The 15,164-nt window shown below is 37.1% G+C and overlaps 2 protein-coding genes across 2 annotated transcripts; both read right to left on the bottom strand.

The window, feature by feature from the left end:
• Positions 1 to 584: 584 nt before the first annotated feature.
• LOC149017494 (aspartyl protease family protein 1-like) lies at positions 585 to 10,442 on the bottom strand. The gene is made up of 10 exons (XM_089151824.1): positions 9,661 to 10,442; positions 9,424 to 9,559; positions 6,151 to 6,386; positions 5,114 to 5,338; positions 4,883 to 5,018; positions 4,725 to 4,798; positions 4,545 to 4,644; positions 4,414 to 4,471; positions 1,622 to 1,693; positions 585 to 1,536 (listed from the first exon to the last, which is right to left on the bottom strand). The coding sequence occupies exons 1-10, from the start codon at positions 9,972 to 9,974 to the stop codon at positions 1,301 to 1,303; spliced, it is 1,587 nt and encodes a 528-aa protein (XP_089007950.1). The 5' UTR covers positions 9,975 to 10,442; the 3' UTR covers positions 585 to 1,300.
• Positions 10,443 to 11,796: 1,354 nt separating this feature from the next.
• LOC149017493 (aspartyl protease family protein 1-like) lies at positions 11,797 to 15,074 on the bottom strand. The gene is made up of 10 exons (XM_089152992.1): positions 14,680 to 15,074; positions 14,464 to 14,602; positions 14,133 to 14,371; positions 13,798 to 14,031; positions 13,563 to 13,698; positions 13,174 to 13,242; positions 12,995 to 13,141; positions 12,843 to 12,912; positions 12,220 to 12,291; positions 11,797 to 12,133 (listed from the first exon to the last, which is right to left on the bottom strand). Exons 1-10 carry the CDS (start codon positions 15,012 to 15,014, stop codon positions 11,853 to 11,855), a joined length of 1,722 nt encoding a protein of 573 aa, XP_089009118.1. The 5' UTR covers positions 15,015 to 15,074; the 3' UTR covers positions 11,797 to 11,852.
• Positions 15,075 to 15,164: the final 90 nt, after the last annotated feature.

The raw sequence follows: 15,164 nt of genomic DNA, 5'->3' as shown, positions 1-15,164 counted from the left end.
CCGTCTCAGCAGGGATTATCTCCAGCAAAACGCACGAGCCTTGTTCCTCCATTCTCACCAAATTGCTTTGCTCATGTGCATTAACGTCAAGTAGCGATTTCGGACCGTCATTTCAATGGTCAAGATCAAAATTTCAACCGACAACCCATGGCGTTTGGCTCATGCTTCACCTTGTGTTGCCCAACGGACATAGAATCCACTCAAGTCTAAGGAGGTCGCCGTAGGGTGTGAAAGCAATAATTTTGCTTGGGTCATGCGCACATCAAGCCAAAATTTCGACCGTCCGATCCAAAATTCCGATCTGACCTCCCGAAATGCTTGGCTTGATGGTCATGCACATTTAGTGCGCATGACCTAAGTAAGGTCCTAAAAGCAACGCCCCCATAGCCTGTAGAAGATCCATAATTCTTTAGGGTCCATGAATAATGTGGTTTAAAGTTTTTAAGCACTCTTATAACAGAACATTGTATGTATTTTACAAAAAAAAAAAAAAAAAACATTGTATGTAATTATTTTTGAAAAGAATATAAACAAAGCCTCACATTGAGGTGAACCGGAATAAATCCGTGTCTCTTTTTTCCTTGATTTCTATTCGATTGTGTGTGATTGATCGCTTTAATTCTAACATTTTTTAATATTTTTCTACTATACATTTAAGAATGAAATCCACCTCTAAAATCAAAATAAAGATCCCAGTAACCCCTTGTAAACATCACCCTAGAGATGTATAAAGAGAGTAGAGACTTCTACTTGACGGATAGAGAATCCAATCTGCTTAAAGAAAACAATATCTGGGATTTCCTTACTCTCTCACACAGGACCTCCCAAATGACTAGACTGGAACCACCACAGCCGATTTATCTCCTCACAGGCAACAAATTTTTGCCGTGTCTAAGAGATTACAATTTACAAGTAAAGATCATCCAGACCTCCCACACCCTGGGGGCCGACTTGATGAGCAAAAACCAAAGCACCTAGCCTGTGGCAGAAAGGAAAAGAGCAGCAGTAACAAGATCATGAAAGTTGGAATTTCACTTACAAATTCAATTACCTTCTTTCTTCTCAGTGTGGCCACACATTGCTGGTTTCGTTTGAATATATTTACAGACGTGGTAATTGTGACAATCAATAAAGAGAATACAAGAAGAGCAATGGAAGAAGAAAAATAGAGGGAGGTCAGGGAAATATTGCAGTGGAAGTTTCTTACTTTTGGGCTAACCTGGGCCTGATCTTTGTTAATACCTCAGACAAGGGTTTACTAGTATGTACTGTAGAAGGCTCCTAGAACTTCAAAGAATGATTAAGAAATCATACATAAAAATAAGGATAAAATGTAAAGAACACTGAAAAGTTTGTAGTCTGGATGCGATGTGCAGCTTGGGGAAGGTGGTGGCTCCACTGTAATCTGGGAAATGTTCCTTCTCCCCTTTGTTGCTTCCGGAGAGTAATCACCAGGAATCACTGCAACTGCTGGAGGGACGTTAGTTGAATTTGGTGGCTTTACTGGAAAAGTATTGGAATACTCGATGTCATAACCTGAAGCAAACAAAACATCGTTATAATTAAATTCTGTCAGTAGGCATTGAGAAAAAAATGTATGCAAAAGTAGAATGACACTGACAGTCGAACTTCTTCCAGCCCAAGACAAATCTCTCTCGATCAAATACTATCCTGTAGCCAGTCATGAAGTTCTCTGCATGGGTCAATAAAAGAATGTCAACCACCATCCCACCCAATTGTTTCACCATTAAATCATCAGATTAATTTCTTTTGGTTGAAAAATAGAAAGCCACTTTTGAATGAAAGTAAGTAAACATTTATGACCTCATCTCCTCCCCCCACAAATCAATAAATAAATTGTCACAAGGGCATCAACTGGGTTTTGTTCTTATCTTATGGTATAATGTAATTTATGCACAAGGACCATAATTTATATGAAAGCTTGTAAGAGATGCATAAACACAAGTATACCTCAATGGAAATAACGTTGTTTTGGCCACTAGAACGTAATGGTAGGCACATGGAAGATACCATAACATGCTTCTGAAGGCAGATGATCTATGCTCCTCACTAATGCATTCTCAGATTTTTAGGAGATCAACTAGGAGCCGTAGTTGTCAAAGTGACAAGGCAAGGCAAGGTGATAGAGGACAATGAAAACCAAGGTGACACCAAGCAAGGCAACAAGGTGTCACCTAGGCGACAATAGGACGCCTAGGTGTTGCCTAGATGACAGCTTGACAACTATGCTAGGAGCTAATAAGTCAAGATCTGCTCTTGAATTTGTAGATTGAAGATTCAGACTTTGAGTTTTCTGTCAAAATTATGGTTAGGGTTAGTGTTTGAGATGTTATAGGATGTGGGTGTAGCAGAAGCTATCATAGAGGATTTGGTAAAGTTTTGATGGCCAAAACTTGCTCAAGGTAAGGAAACTGCAAATCAAGGTCAGGGTTTCATACGGTATTCCATGGAGATTTGAGGGTTGAGAGGGAGGATGAGGCTAGTGCTTGGGTCAAGTTCTCCTGGTGTAGGGGACGCATATTCAATCCAAGTTTGGAATGCTTTGGATAGTTATTTTGTGCTGTGGAATTTTGGGTCTCAAGCATGTCTAGCAGAGATGGATGGACTTCTAGGTTGAGATGGTGGGAACGTTGGATGAATTTGTGAATAATGGTGAAATAAGGGAGACGTTAGGAAATGGTTGGGGTGTGTTTAGTTGAATATTTTGTTAGTTTTTCTTTTTTCTCGGCAATGGATGGTTTCCAGATATCAATGGGAAAATCAGGTATTGGGTGCTTTGGAAGGATTAGGAGAAGATTGGATATTGATGGAATGGATCAAACTTACAGAAACTTCCAGGAAGCCTAAATTCCTGGACAAGGATCAAATATAGAGAATGAACTTGAAGGAAAGCTTCAACTGGAACTTGATAGGAAAGCTTCACACCACAAGGACTTGACTAGGCCTCACAAAATCAAGTGCCACCAACCACCTGGCTTTAAACCGCAAGGTGCATAATTGGATCAAAACCAATCCCACCAGCTTTACAATTTCTTGTTACCAGAACTACAAACTTTGGCCTCAGAACTGAATCATTTCCCTATATCTGAAAAGAACTTTTGGATACAAGGATGACTAGTTTTGCTTGTGCAAAATACTCAAAAGTAGACTCTCACATTAAAAAACGACGGCCTAACCCAATCCTTAACCTAGAAAAGCGAATGCAAAGTCTGTAGAGAAAAGAAGGATGTCAAGTGAATATGTGGATATAATTAAAGATGGGGAAAACTACATCCTGGAGTCCCTGGAACTTCATCTATCCATTAATCCCTTGTGTTTCTAAAGATTCTTACAGACATACCCTTACTGTCTGACGCCATATCACTAGGTTGAACTAAAATGCTATGCTTTGGAGGTCCAAACTGAAAAAGTAATGCACTAGGTATTGAACCATCTTCTGTTCAACCATCATTGATTACCACAAATCAGAATGGTTGTTATTGTATGTGTGCATCTGTCTGTTCCATAGGCCACATTTTCTGATGCAGGATAATCCCCAATGATGGTTCCCTATCTAACTTCTTCCCACAAGAGAGCAGTGGCCAAGGGAGGATCAGAGATCTTTGGGACTCTTCAGATCAAACTCAAGTGTCTGTTTTACTCGCTTTGATTCTCAAAGATACTTTTCTAGATTGTTCTTCGGTTAATGTATGCATTTGGCAAGGATCTTCTAACTCATACTTCTTTCTCTGATAAGAAATCAATCAGGAAGCGAACTTTCAAAGTTTGTGCAGAAAATTGAGTTCCATTTCGAGTTAAAATCTAGGGCTCTCTTAGTTGGAATTGTGGTAAACTTTGGCAAAGTACAAACCATACCAATATGCTCCATTTGATTTGATATTTGGAGAGTTAGTTTCTCTACCAGGGATGACTCTAGATCCTTTGTAAACACTTCATTTAGTTGAGACTTATCTAAGAAATAAATTGTTTTGTCCCTGCTGGCCAGTGGCTTTGCAAAGCGGAGATAATTCACTGGACTTCAATGGTATTCCTATGTCATACTTAGGCCTGCAGACTTTTTCTACAAGGACCATTTGCTAACTTCTGGTTCCCTAAGTTCCACAAATATGTGTGGAGGACTATCATGACTGTTGTTATGAGATGGTTACAGTTCATCCAGTGGCAAATTTTAGGAGCTACTTGTCACATTTTATCGGATCATTCGAGTAGACACATCTGCAGACTAATCATGGCTTTGTTCATCTCTGGCTGCACAGTTAATTACGCTCTTTTTTCTCATCTCTCCTTTTCACATAAGCAAGCAACCAATATTAAACAGCCAAGAAACATAATTATGTAGCTTATCCCATAAAAGAAAACATATTCATGTATTACTCAGACAAAAATACTTACGCCCAATTATGTTCATGTCATCACTCTTGACAACAGCCAAACAATAGACAAGTTCAGCCTGCAAAATATTAAAGACAAAATCAAATCAAGTTGCAGGATGTAAGACTATTCTCACATAATCAAAATCTTACCCGAGTAGAGATGATAATTATAGGATCATACACAGGAAACCGACCCCCGCCTTTCATGGTTAGGCTCATGCTAGGTATCAAACTACTATTTGCACCAGGACTGCATACAAAAATGAGAAAAATTAACCTTGAGTTTGAATGTTTCCTATGATAATACAAGCAGATTTGAGCCAAAGTGACCTCATGTCATAACAATATTCAAAAGGGATTCTTGGATCTGGTGGACGACGTCTGTCTTTTGACTGTGAATCAAACTGCAACAAGCAAAGAAGGTCACCATCAACAATTTAAACCATCAAATCACTACATAAATCACTTTCACCCTTTTTAGTACTTACATTCTCAGAGAGCCGTGTATATGCAGGATCGACAAGGTAGGTAAAGGAAGTACCAGAATCGAAAAGTGCACTAAAATCAGTATCTATCAGACTTGTCCCCACACGCATTTGAGTTACACTGATATTATACATTGGTCTGGCACAATATACAGCTGTTATGCTTTCTTATCAAAATCTATAACCAAGAAAAGGGTTGCACAAGCAACCAAAGTGAAAAGAATGATCACTCACTGATATTGGTCAAGATTGAAATCAGTTTCTTCTTGGTCAGGGCTGCCCTTGTCTCCAAAGCTAATCCTTCCAACTCCATCACGTCCAAAACACATAGAGAAAGAATCGTCTATAAGGCCTTCTTTGGACAAAATGCTAGGAACAGAAACCTTCTCCATTCCAAGCCCAAACAAACCATTGGGTGCCGCAACATCAAGAAAGGAACCAGTCTGGACCTGCCCACACCTGCAACAAGCAATCACTATTAGAAGATTAACAAGTATTAGCATTGGGATGTACAAACCAAGTTCCCACTGTATACAAGGGGATCCAATACAGAAGAACAAATATCTTTTGGTTCTTACTCCGTTGACATACTCCACCAGTCCATGATCATGTTTCTAATTTGAGTTTACCCAAAAGAGTTTCTTTTCTTTTTTGGGCTGAGACCATCAGAGTGTGTTTGTTTGATGGAAAAAAGGGATTACATAGTTCAATGAGTGGGACCCATGTTACATGTGGTGAGGGGGCATAAAAGGAAAGGGAAGTAAAGAAATTAATGGGAAAAGTGAAGGTTGTAGGCTCCACTATCATAAATTATGCTTTCCTCTCCTTCCCACAAGGTTTTCCCATTTTCAGTGGGACTTCTTAAGGCATGGGGTAGGGAAATTCCATTGCAAACTCAGTACTCAGTAGACAACCTCCTTAGTTTATGGAAGCTTGTCTCTTCATTCTCCCATCCCCACTTAACAAAACAGACTTACATTTGGATATTTTGTAGGCAAATGTACATTTATTCCACCCATTTTTACGGTTTTCCTCATTTAGCCACCAAACAACACACCCAAAAGGAATAGCAGAGCTCTGATGATATGCATAGACCGAAAAAAAAATGTTCTTTAGGACCAAAAAAAACTCAACTATGAACACTATTAAGCAGAATCAGTTGAAATGATTCACTCAGACCATAGAATCACATTTTCTATATTAAGCTTATCCAGAAAATACAGAAGAGTGAAGCAGTATCCATCCCTACAGGCTAAATGCTAAATACACACCCAAAAATTATTGCAGCATCAACAACTTGTGGAGAACTATCCTCTGTTTTCAAGTGCAGAATATCCTCCATTAGAATGCCTGAAGTTGAGGTATCGACTGAAACATATGAAATAACATATGGGCAATCACTGGACGTTCCAAGGCATCTACTTCTTTGAGCGCATAAAATGTTGTTGCATGCTACTTTTTTTCGTGTTGATGATTCATCAGGATTATAGGGATTAACCTCAATATCCTGCCACATGAAAAGATTTTCTTCAGATCTATGACTAAATAAAAAAAGGAGGGACTTGGGGGGAAAGGTGGGGGAACTATTTAGAAAGTGAATTCTACCAAAAAATTAATAATAATTCAATGCAGCATTACCAATGAAAAATGAAATACAATTTTTTCTCATTATCCTAGCAGACAGGCTAAGAGGGTTCATGCTTGAAGTTGTAGAGGAGAGAGAAAGCATGACTTTTTTACCCAATCAATTCTGGGAGAACTAACCAGATAATATGTGAATATTGAACAATGCTACATGAATACAGAGGTAGGTGTCCCAGTTCATGTTTATATTGGCTGTGTTTCTAGTTTAGAAGGCACATAATAAAAAGCTGAGTCACATCATCATTATGAGGCAGGGTGTAAGAGTTTCAAGTTAAAACAAAAACTGTAAAGGAAAATATTCGTTTGTTTAAAATTTCTGTCAGGTGGCTAGTATTGTTGTGCAGTTGTCTCAATTTTAAGGGTGGGATGACAGATAGATGTAACAATACAAGGATGGTCCTACTCCAGTTCCAATATCAGGAGGACTCAATAGATCATACAGAACCACCAAAGGAAGCCAGATGGAAGTGTGCATTAAACAGTTAAATTATACATAGTGTGAGATGTTGAGGGCACAATACTAGTCACAACACAGACATGGCGAGCAAAAATTTAACCATGTAGTAATTATTCCCGAACTTACAATTTTTAAAGTTGGAAAGCTAGTTCAAGTTCACAGAGTGACAGGAATTTATTTAAACAACCAAATCAACAGCTATGAACTGTGCAGTTGTTTTTTGGTGAAGAACATGTTCCCTCAAAGCATCATCAACATGATGTGGGAATGAAAATCTATCAGGAGCACAAACAGTTTTTTCAAGTTAGAATAATATGTTTTGATCAGGATTTAGAATGAGCAATGAAAATGCTCATGAAGTTAGCAGAAGATGTTCCCTTCAGCTAATTCATTGAATCTTAAGATACCAAGTATAAATTATACAATCAAGAATACCAACAAAGACTACATACTAAATGACTTGGTTCCCTGCCCTTTCAAATAATAATTTTACTTTCCAGGAAAAAGGAAAAAAAAAATTATACACCTCAATTACATTCTAAAAACATTGCTGGTCCTGGAGACAGTAACATAACCATTGCCTTTACTTGAAAATGTAGACTTCTAGGTCTATTCTCTCAACAAGAATAAGGAATATTTTGAAAATTAAAATGCCTTCAGCGACAAACTTTTAACTTCTAGAATCACTCAAAGAAAAAATGAGAGAGGGGGTTGAGGGAAACAATCATTCCATTGCGCAGTTGTACATCTCAAATGGAAATAGAAAATGACCATTTAACAAATACTTCTCCAACATTCCCATGCTGTCTTTGTCCACAAAATTCTAGTTCCAAAGGAGGACAAACAAGTTATAGAGTTACATAAGCTGAACTACATCCCCAAAATTTTGGCTCCAAAGGAACTTCCGTGTAGCAAATTGTTTGGGCCTAAAAGAAATTTATCTTAGTTGATTATCAAAGTATATCTTTGCAAGGCAAAGGATTTCTATAATTCTAAATGGATGAATCTCTCTTTCTCTTTTAAATGCAAATTGGAGTGTACTTTTTCTTTGTTGGTGATTTTGTGCCAGGTTATGGAAGTATTGAGGAGTAATTTCTATGAGGCCTTAGAGAAGTGTGAGAAATTTTAGGCATCCCATCCACATATAACCTTGTAGTCCAAGCTCCAAGTTTAATACCGAAATTCTGGTGACTGCTGTCATTTTGAGAATCTTTTCAAAACTGAGAAGGTATGATACTTCTAAAAACTACTTGTGTATTGCCTGCTACCTAGGATGAAGTCAGGTCATGTAAGTTACTCTTTACTCCCTCTGTCACATAATGATGGTTAGGCAAAAAATAGCATGACTGTTTAAGGTGGACAATCATAACATTTAAAAATAGCTTCTCTTTTCAATTCTACTCTCCTACTTTTTTACGTCATCTCTTAGATTGCTTTTACAACAAGAGAACAATGGTAAAATTGATGAAAATATTTCCAATTTGAAATATGGACAAACTTAATGAGGTAACCAAAAAGAAGGATTCTCTTTGCAGACAGAGTATTGTTCTTCTCTCTTAGAGTTGTTACTGCAAAAATATAGCTGCAAATACATACAACAAACCCTAATCTACCATTAGGTTAGAATATGAAACTTGTTTTTAACTTCATGGGATTAATCAGTAGAAAGAGAATACTTGTTTTAAACTTCATGGGATTAATCAGTAGAAAGAATTATTCTCTCCATCCAATAGGTTAAATCGTAAAAATATCCCAATTTTCTTATTCACACACCAGCACTGGCAATTTTGTGATCCATACTGGGCAAGTAGAGAGAATTCCATCTTCTACAAAAGACTATCAAAACTCCACATACTGAAGCACACAACTAAAACTTTATTCATTACCACTTAGGGTTTCCCAAAGGAAAGCTTAATGCAAGAGCAGCAGTCAAGGAATTGAAGATTTGAGTATCCAAAAATTAACATTCAGTAAGCATAAGTGTCTTTATGATCAGTTCCTAGTGGGGGGATTTATTTCCAGATCATTATATCAACCAGTCTCCTACCTGATGAATTTCTGAGCTGCAGTTTTTAGATGGAAAAATATAATAGAAATGGCAGATTATCTGGTGAGGACATCAAGAGTTTTGACATACGTCCCAGCAATCTGTTTCAGACTTGCCTCCAAATAAATAAGAAAATCACAAGTAGAGAAAAATTATTGCATTAAAGATCATCAGTACTAGGAAGACTGCAATTTGGTTATGAGGCTCAACTGGTTGACTTCTAGCATGGCTGTAGGTCTCATCCATGTAAACTGAACAATAAAATCTCCTATGCTTATCCAATTTACAGTGATTTCCAATACCCACTGATACTAATCCTGAAACAACAAATCCATGGAAAAGCATAGCAAGACATGCATTCGAGTTTCAATACATAGTTGGATTAAAATAACATACAGATCCGTAATTTGAGCCTGACGAAGTTGCACATTTCCTGCATTCACAAGGGACCCAGAACAGGTCACTCCCAGTATCTAGTGCTACCAGAAACTTCTTAGCCGGCGTCCCCAGTGAAATGGTAGTGTAATGCAAGCTGAACCTCCAACAAAAACAACCAAACATTAGATAAATGCCTGAGTATGAATGCGTGACAGAGACAAGAAAACAGAAAGAAAGTAGGAAAAAGACGCTCACAATCCCAAGGAGCTGATCCGAAGAGTAGAGTTGCCATCGGAGAATGTGAAATGCTGATCGACATCCGTGAGTCTAATACCTCGCATGATTCGATCCCGATCAGCCAAAGCGGAATAGTAATCCACAGTTCCCTTTTCCGGCCAATGGTCGACTAGGACTCCTTTCTCTGCTCTCCCCGTCCATTTCATCACCGTTTCGGAGAATCTGTGATGCATCTTGAAGCTGAAAGTACGTCCATCGCAACCCTGGAACTCACATGTGAAGGCCAAAACCGAGAATGAAACGACAACTAACTCAAAGAAAGAAGTAGTCATGGTTAGACGATTCCGGTGAGGAATCCTTGAGTATTACTACGAAACCTTGAAGCAAATAAATGCATTTGGAAGAAAGAAAGAAAGAAACCCTCTTCTCTCGAGGTTTTAGCAGAGAAAGTGACAGTTGATTGACAAAGCTGTCAAAGATAGAGAGAGAGATCGTCGAATTCGAACAAAGATCGAAGAGAGCCGAATTAGGTAAAAAGCTGTCGGAAGTTGAAAAAACCGGCGTTGAAGGGCGTGAGTTTACTGTGACGGAAAATGGTGGGTCCCTCCCGCCTAATTCCCATGTTGACGGTTGAAAGCCTTGCGAGGGAACTTCCAGATTTTAGATGCGTTTTTTCAACTTTCAAGTTTGAAGACTTAACGGTCGGCGGTTGTACACTGTCAGTCTTGGAATCTTGAGCTCCTCCTACTCCAAGTGAAGAGAAATTCACAAGAGAACGAACGAGCAGAGCCTACACCACCACAAGTTTCGTTTATGCATTTTTATCTTTATGCCACCGACTTTTCGGGTTTAGAAAAAAATAGATTTCGATCCATATCCATATCCAAATCGGATCAACCCGTCTTCCGTATCTATCGGGTTTATTTGCATTTATCATGTGATCCGTTTGTTTTAATTTATAAACCCCGAAATTAAACAAAAATTTCTCAATCTCTTTACCATGAGAAGAACAAAATTCTCACGTTTTTATTTTTGAAATTTTTACTTTTAACTTTTCTGGATATGGGTAACCGTGCAGTGGGAAAGATGAGGAGGATAGTTGGTATTATCAATAATGTTCAACTGCTCAAGAAAACTTAGCTCAAAAGTTAGTAGGTAATTTGTGGGGATAATGACATTGTCCCCTAAACTTGAGCATGTGATTGAGAATTCAGACCTAAAAAATTGAATGATTCAAACATTTTGGCTTTTGAGTAAAATCATGGTTAGCTCGAGATATTAAGCGTAGGTGGAGTAAGTTTTCATGATTGAATGAGAAACATTTATTGTCTTTGTGTTCTTTATCACCAAATTTTGGCTGAAATAGATCATAATTGCAAATTATAAGTTTAATTACCGATTCAATTGAATCTCCATTAAGGCTTAACTACAATGACATCTTTGATCTGGAAAGACTCTCCTGTTACAAGCTATATATGAATGCAAGATAAAGAGACGAGGTGTTAACTACTAGAGTTGGACAACTTGAGCTTCAGAGAGTCCGACACTAAGAAATCAGCAAGGAGGTTGTTGTTCGATCGTCTCGACAAAAAAGTAGTAGACCAAAGAGAATGATGACACCAAAAGTCCAAAACCAACACTTCTGCTACAATCGCAGTTGCATGCCAATCTAGAGAATTGCGAAAACTGACTGTTTAGAGCTTTGAAGACTTCCAAACAATCAGTTGCATGCCCTAACTCTAATTGGTTCTCCTTTTTACTTTTTTGGTAAAATTATTTGGTCCTTTATCTGTGAGGTAGTCTTGGGCATAGTTTTTGTTTTTTATTTTACTCAAATGAATAGTTATGATAGTACTTGGTACAAATTTACATAATCTATTTCTATCTAAAAAGGGTTAAAAAAACCAAAAATAGTTGTCAAACGGATTTTTATTTTTCTATGTGAATCATTTTCAGTTGTTTGTGCAGAGGCTTTTAAAACAAATATGCTTCTAATGTGTATAAATTTGATTAAACCGGTAAATTCGTATTCTTTTATAAAACCTCTTTATCTTCACCATTTATTTTTCTACAAAACCCTCCTTTTAATCTTCTTGAAGACGTTTTCTCTTGCTTAAAAACCAAGAAAGAAATCAAGCTTTCACTATTTCATTATTGATAAACACATAATCACACCATCCAACACTCAATGCAAGAAAATCTCCCATACATCATTTGATGTTGAAAAATACAAGAAAAAGAATTATGAGACAGCAATGGTAGGAATTCAAACATAAGAACAATTTAACTGAAGCTATTGGTGCCCTTGAAAATAAGGGATCATTTCCACTGGTCGTTGTAGAGCTGACAGTGGAGTCTGGAGGTGGAGGAGGAGGTGTTGTGAGATCATTTCCACTGGTCGTTGCAGAGCCACTGGGTTTTTCTGTAGGAGTAGATGTTGGAGAGGAGATAGGTTGGGTCTTTGTGGTACTTGAGGCTTCGTAACCATAACCTGGATTAGGAGAAGCAAACAATATCAAAACAATCTCTTTCACAAGTTAAAAAACACAAAATAATCAATCACATACTGGTACTCACAGTCAGAAGCTTTCCATCCCAAAATTGATCTTTCGCGATCAAATACAATAACGTAATTAGACATGAAGTTCTCTGTGTAAAGAAAATCAAATCATTTTATAAGCTAATTTACCAAAATAATTGAACTTAAGATTAATAATGGATTCCATCAAAACATTTTAGAACAATTGGGTGAAGAATTCCCATTTACGCTAAAGCAACATATATGAGGAGTGATTAAACGAAAGAATGTACACAAAACCCATTAATGTAGACATCAGACATTAAACTCACAGGTTAAAGGAAGCTGAAAACTCTTAATTTTTTTTCTTTCTAAAAGATGGAAATTTCCAGCACATTGGGGGTATATAGCAAAGCTTGAACCGTTGGATAGGAATACTCAATTTATGTGCTTGTATCTGAATTATGTATATGTTTCTCTTTTTCTAACCAAAGTATAATATCAAAACTTGAAGATACCAAAGACTTGTCATCTATAATGTACAGTGATACCTGTGGTCATCCTCATAATCAAACTTGAAAATGATACTATAATACTTACATACTCTTCTTGGTTTATTTAATATGTTACATAAAGAATGATTTATATATTCAAAAATAAAGATCAAGAAAAAAATACTCACGTCCAATTATATTAAAGGCACTAGATCCAGTGTTCTTAAAGACAGCCAAGCAATAATATGTTTTCAGATCCTGTAACATGAACTCAAAAATTATGAATACTCTCGAAGAAGAAAGCAAGATAAGAGAATTTTTACATACAATATCTAATTACCCCGAATATGGGATTAGAAATAGGAAATTGACTTCCACCTAGCATGGTTAGACTTAATTTGGGTATTGTTGAGCTCGAATAAGTCCCACTATATACATTGAAAGAAATCTTAATTAGTGTGTTAATGATCAAAACAACGACAATGTCAACAAACCAAAATTTCAGATAAATAACCTTGCTATATAACAATATTCAAAACCATAATTGGCATTGGGAGGAAGAGGTGTGTCCAGCACCTGTGCATTAAACTGCAATAGAGAACAATATATTTTCACATTAGAAATTAGGATTGTTAGAAATCATAATGAATCTCAACAAGGGTTGCACACTATACTGTTGTAGAAATGTAATTTCTTGTTAATGAAATGTAGATATGAATCAGTACATATATAGGTATAGACAAGTGTACAACAATACAATACACGAGTATACAAAGGATTAGATTGGTGGGGCGCCTATCCTTAACAATTGTAACATTAACTCTGATACCATTTGTTGGAACTTGAATAAAACTCCTTTTTACAAGCTTTTATATTAATCCAAAATTTTTGATAGCCGATATACTTACACTTTTAGTAAGTCGAGTATAGGCTGGATCATTCAAATATGTGAATGATGTACCAGTGTCAAAAATTGCAGCAAAACCAATATGCATGAGATCTGTCCCCACAGTTATTTGAGTTGCATTGACAGTATATTTTGGGCTGAGACACAGAAATTAAAAGGAGAAAACATATTAACTTTGTATTTTAGATCAGGAATTCGATATTATGCCATAAACAAACAAAGAAATGTCCACTCGCCTTAGTTGAGTGTAGAAATTGGGGAAGAATGAAGTTTCAGCTTGGTCAGAGCTACCTGTGTCACCAAAGTTGATTCTTCCAATCCCATCGGATCCAAAGCACATTGAGAAAGAATTTGCAGTGAGGCCTGTGTTTGATAAAATGCTGGGGACAGATAATTTATCCAATCCAAGACCAAACAAACCATCAAAAGGACCACCAGAAAAAAAGTTACCAGTCTGTGACTCACTGCAGCTGCTCAAATCAAAAGCAAGAGGAATCCCATTATGCAAAAAGTGATATGAGCAAGAAAATTCCCTGGAAAAATGTCAATGTTATCAAATAGTAATAAATACCCAAATGTGATTTGCGCACCAACAACTTTTTGCTGACTGTTATCTGTTTCCATGTGAAGGAAATCCTCAACCAAATACCCAGAAGTGGAACTTTGATCAGCATAGGTAAGTTGATAGGGACATTGGCTTTGATCTGAATTACCAATGCATAGGTCTTGTTGTTTACACATATTGCTGTTGCAGGCAACATTTTTGCTCGTGGATGATTCACTAGGAATGTAAGATTTTAGATTCATACCCTGTTACAATAAGGGTTAACAGGGAGAATCTACAAGGAAAAAAAGTGCAGATTTGAATTGATAACAAGAAGGTATTGATTCATTTGACTTACAACTCCAGTATAATCATTCTTCCAGAAGGTGGTGCAGTTGAGGCAATTGCAGGGCACCCAAAATACATCACTTCCGGTGTCAAGTGCTACAAAAAATGAGACACTCGGCGTTCCCAGCGAAACAGTGGTGTAATGCAAACTGAAACAAGAAAAAATTATAAAATCTGCAAGTGGAAAAGCCAATTAGCTTTGCATTAGGTACAAGGAAGAACATACTATCCCCCGTTGGTCATGAGATAGGTTGTATTTCCATCAGCAAATGTGAGAATCTGACTTTTGGAGTTACTGCTGCTGCCGGCAAGTTGATAGCCATGAAATATTGTGTCTCGATGAGCCAAGAGTTTATAGTAGCTGAAACTTCCTTTCTCCGGTAAGTGATCGTGTGGAAAAACTTTTCTGATGGAATCAGAAAACCTGTGGTGAATATCAAAGCCGAAGGTCTGTTTGCCATAGCTGACCTCTGAAACAGAGATGAAAAACAAAATAAACAGATGAACAAGAAGATGGGTGAAATTACTGTTGCCAGAAGAATTGGAAGCCATGCGGTGCATAAATTATGCTGCCGAATGGGATTAATCTTAAAAATTCAATTATAAATACAAGATTGCATTACTTTGAGGGTCAAATGAGAAAAAATGCAGTAACATTGTATGGAATTCTTCAACTGTGTTTGAAGTCAATCGAATATGATAATAGAGAAT

This window comes from Hakea prostrata, chromosome 4, assembly GCF_041222555.1.
Source record: "Hakea prostrata isolate BN-2017 chromosome 4, UWA_Hpros_2, whole genome shotgun sequence".
NCBI classification, from domain to species: domain Eukaryota; kingdom Viridiplantae; phylum Streptophyta; class Magnoliopsida; order Proteales; family Proteaceae; genus Hakea; species Hakea prostrata.
The sequence above is the reverse complement of the archived record's forward strand: the minus strand, read 5'-3'. Positions and strand labels throughout refer to the sequence as shown.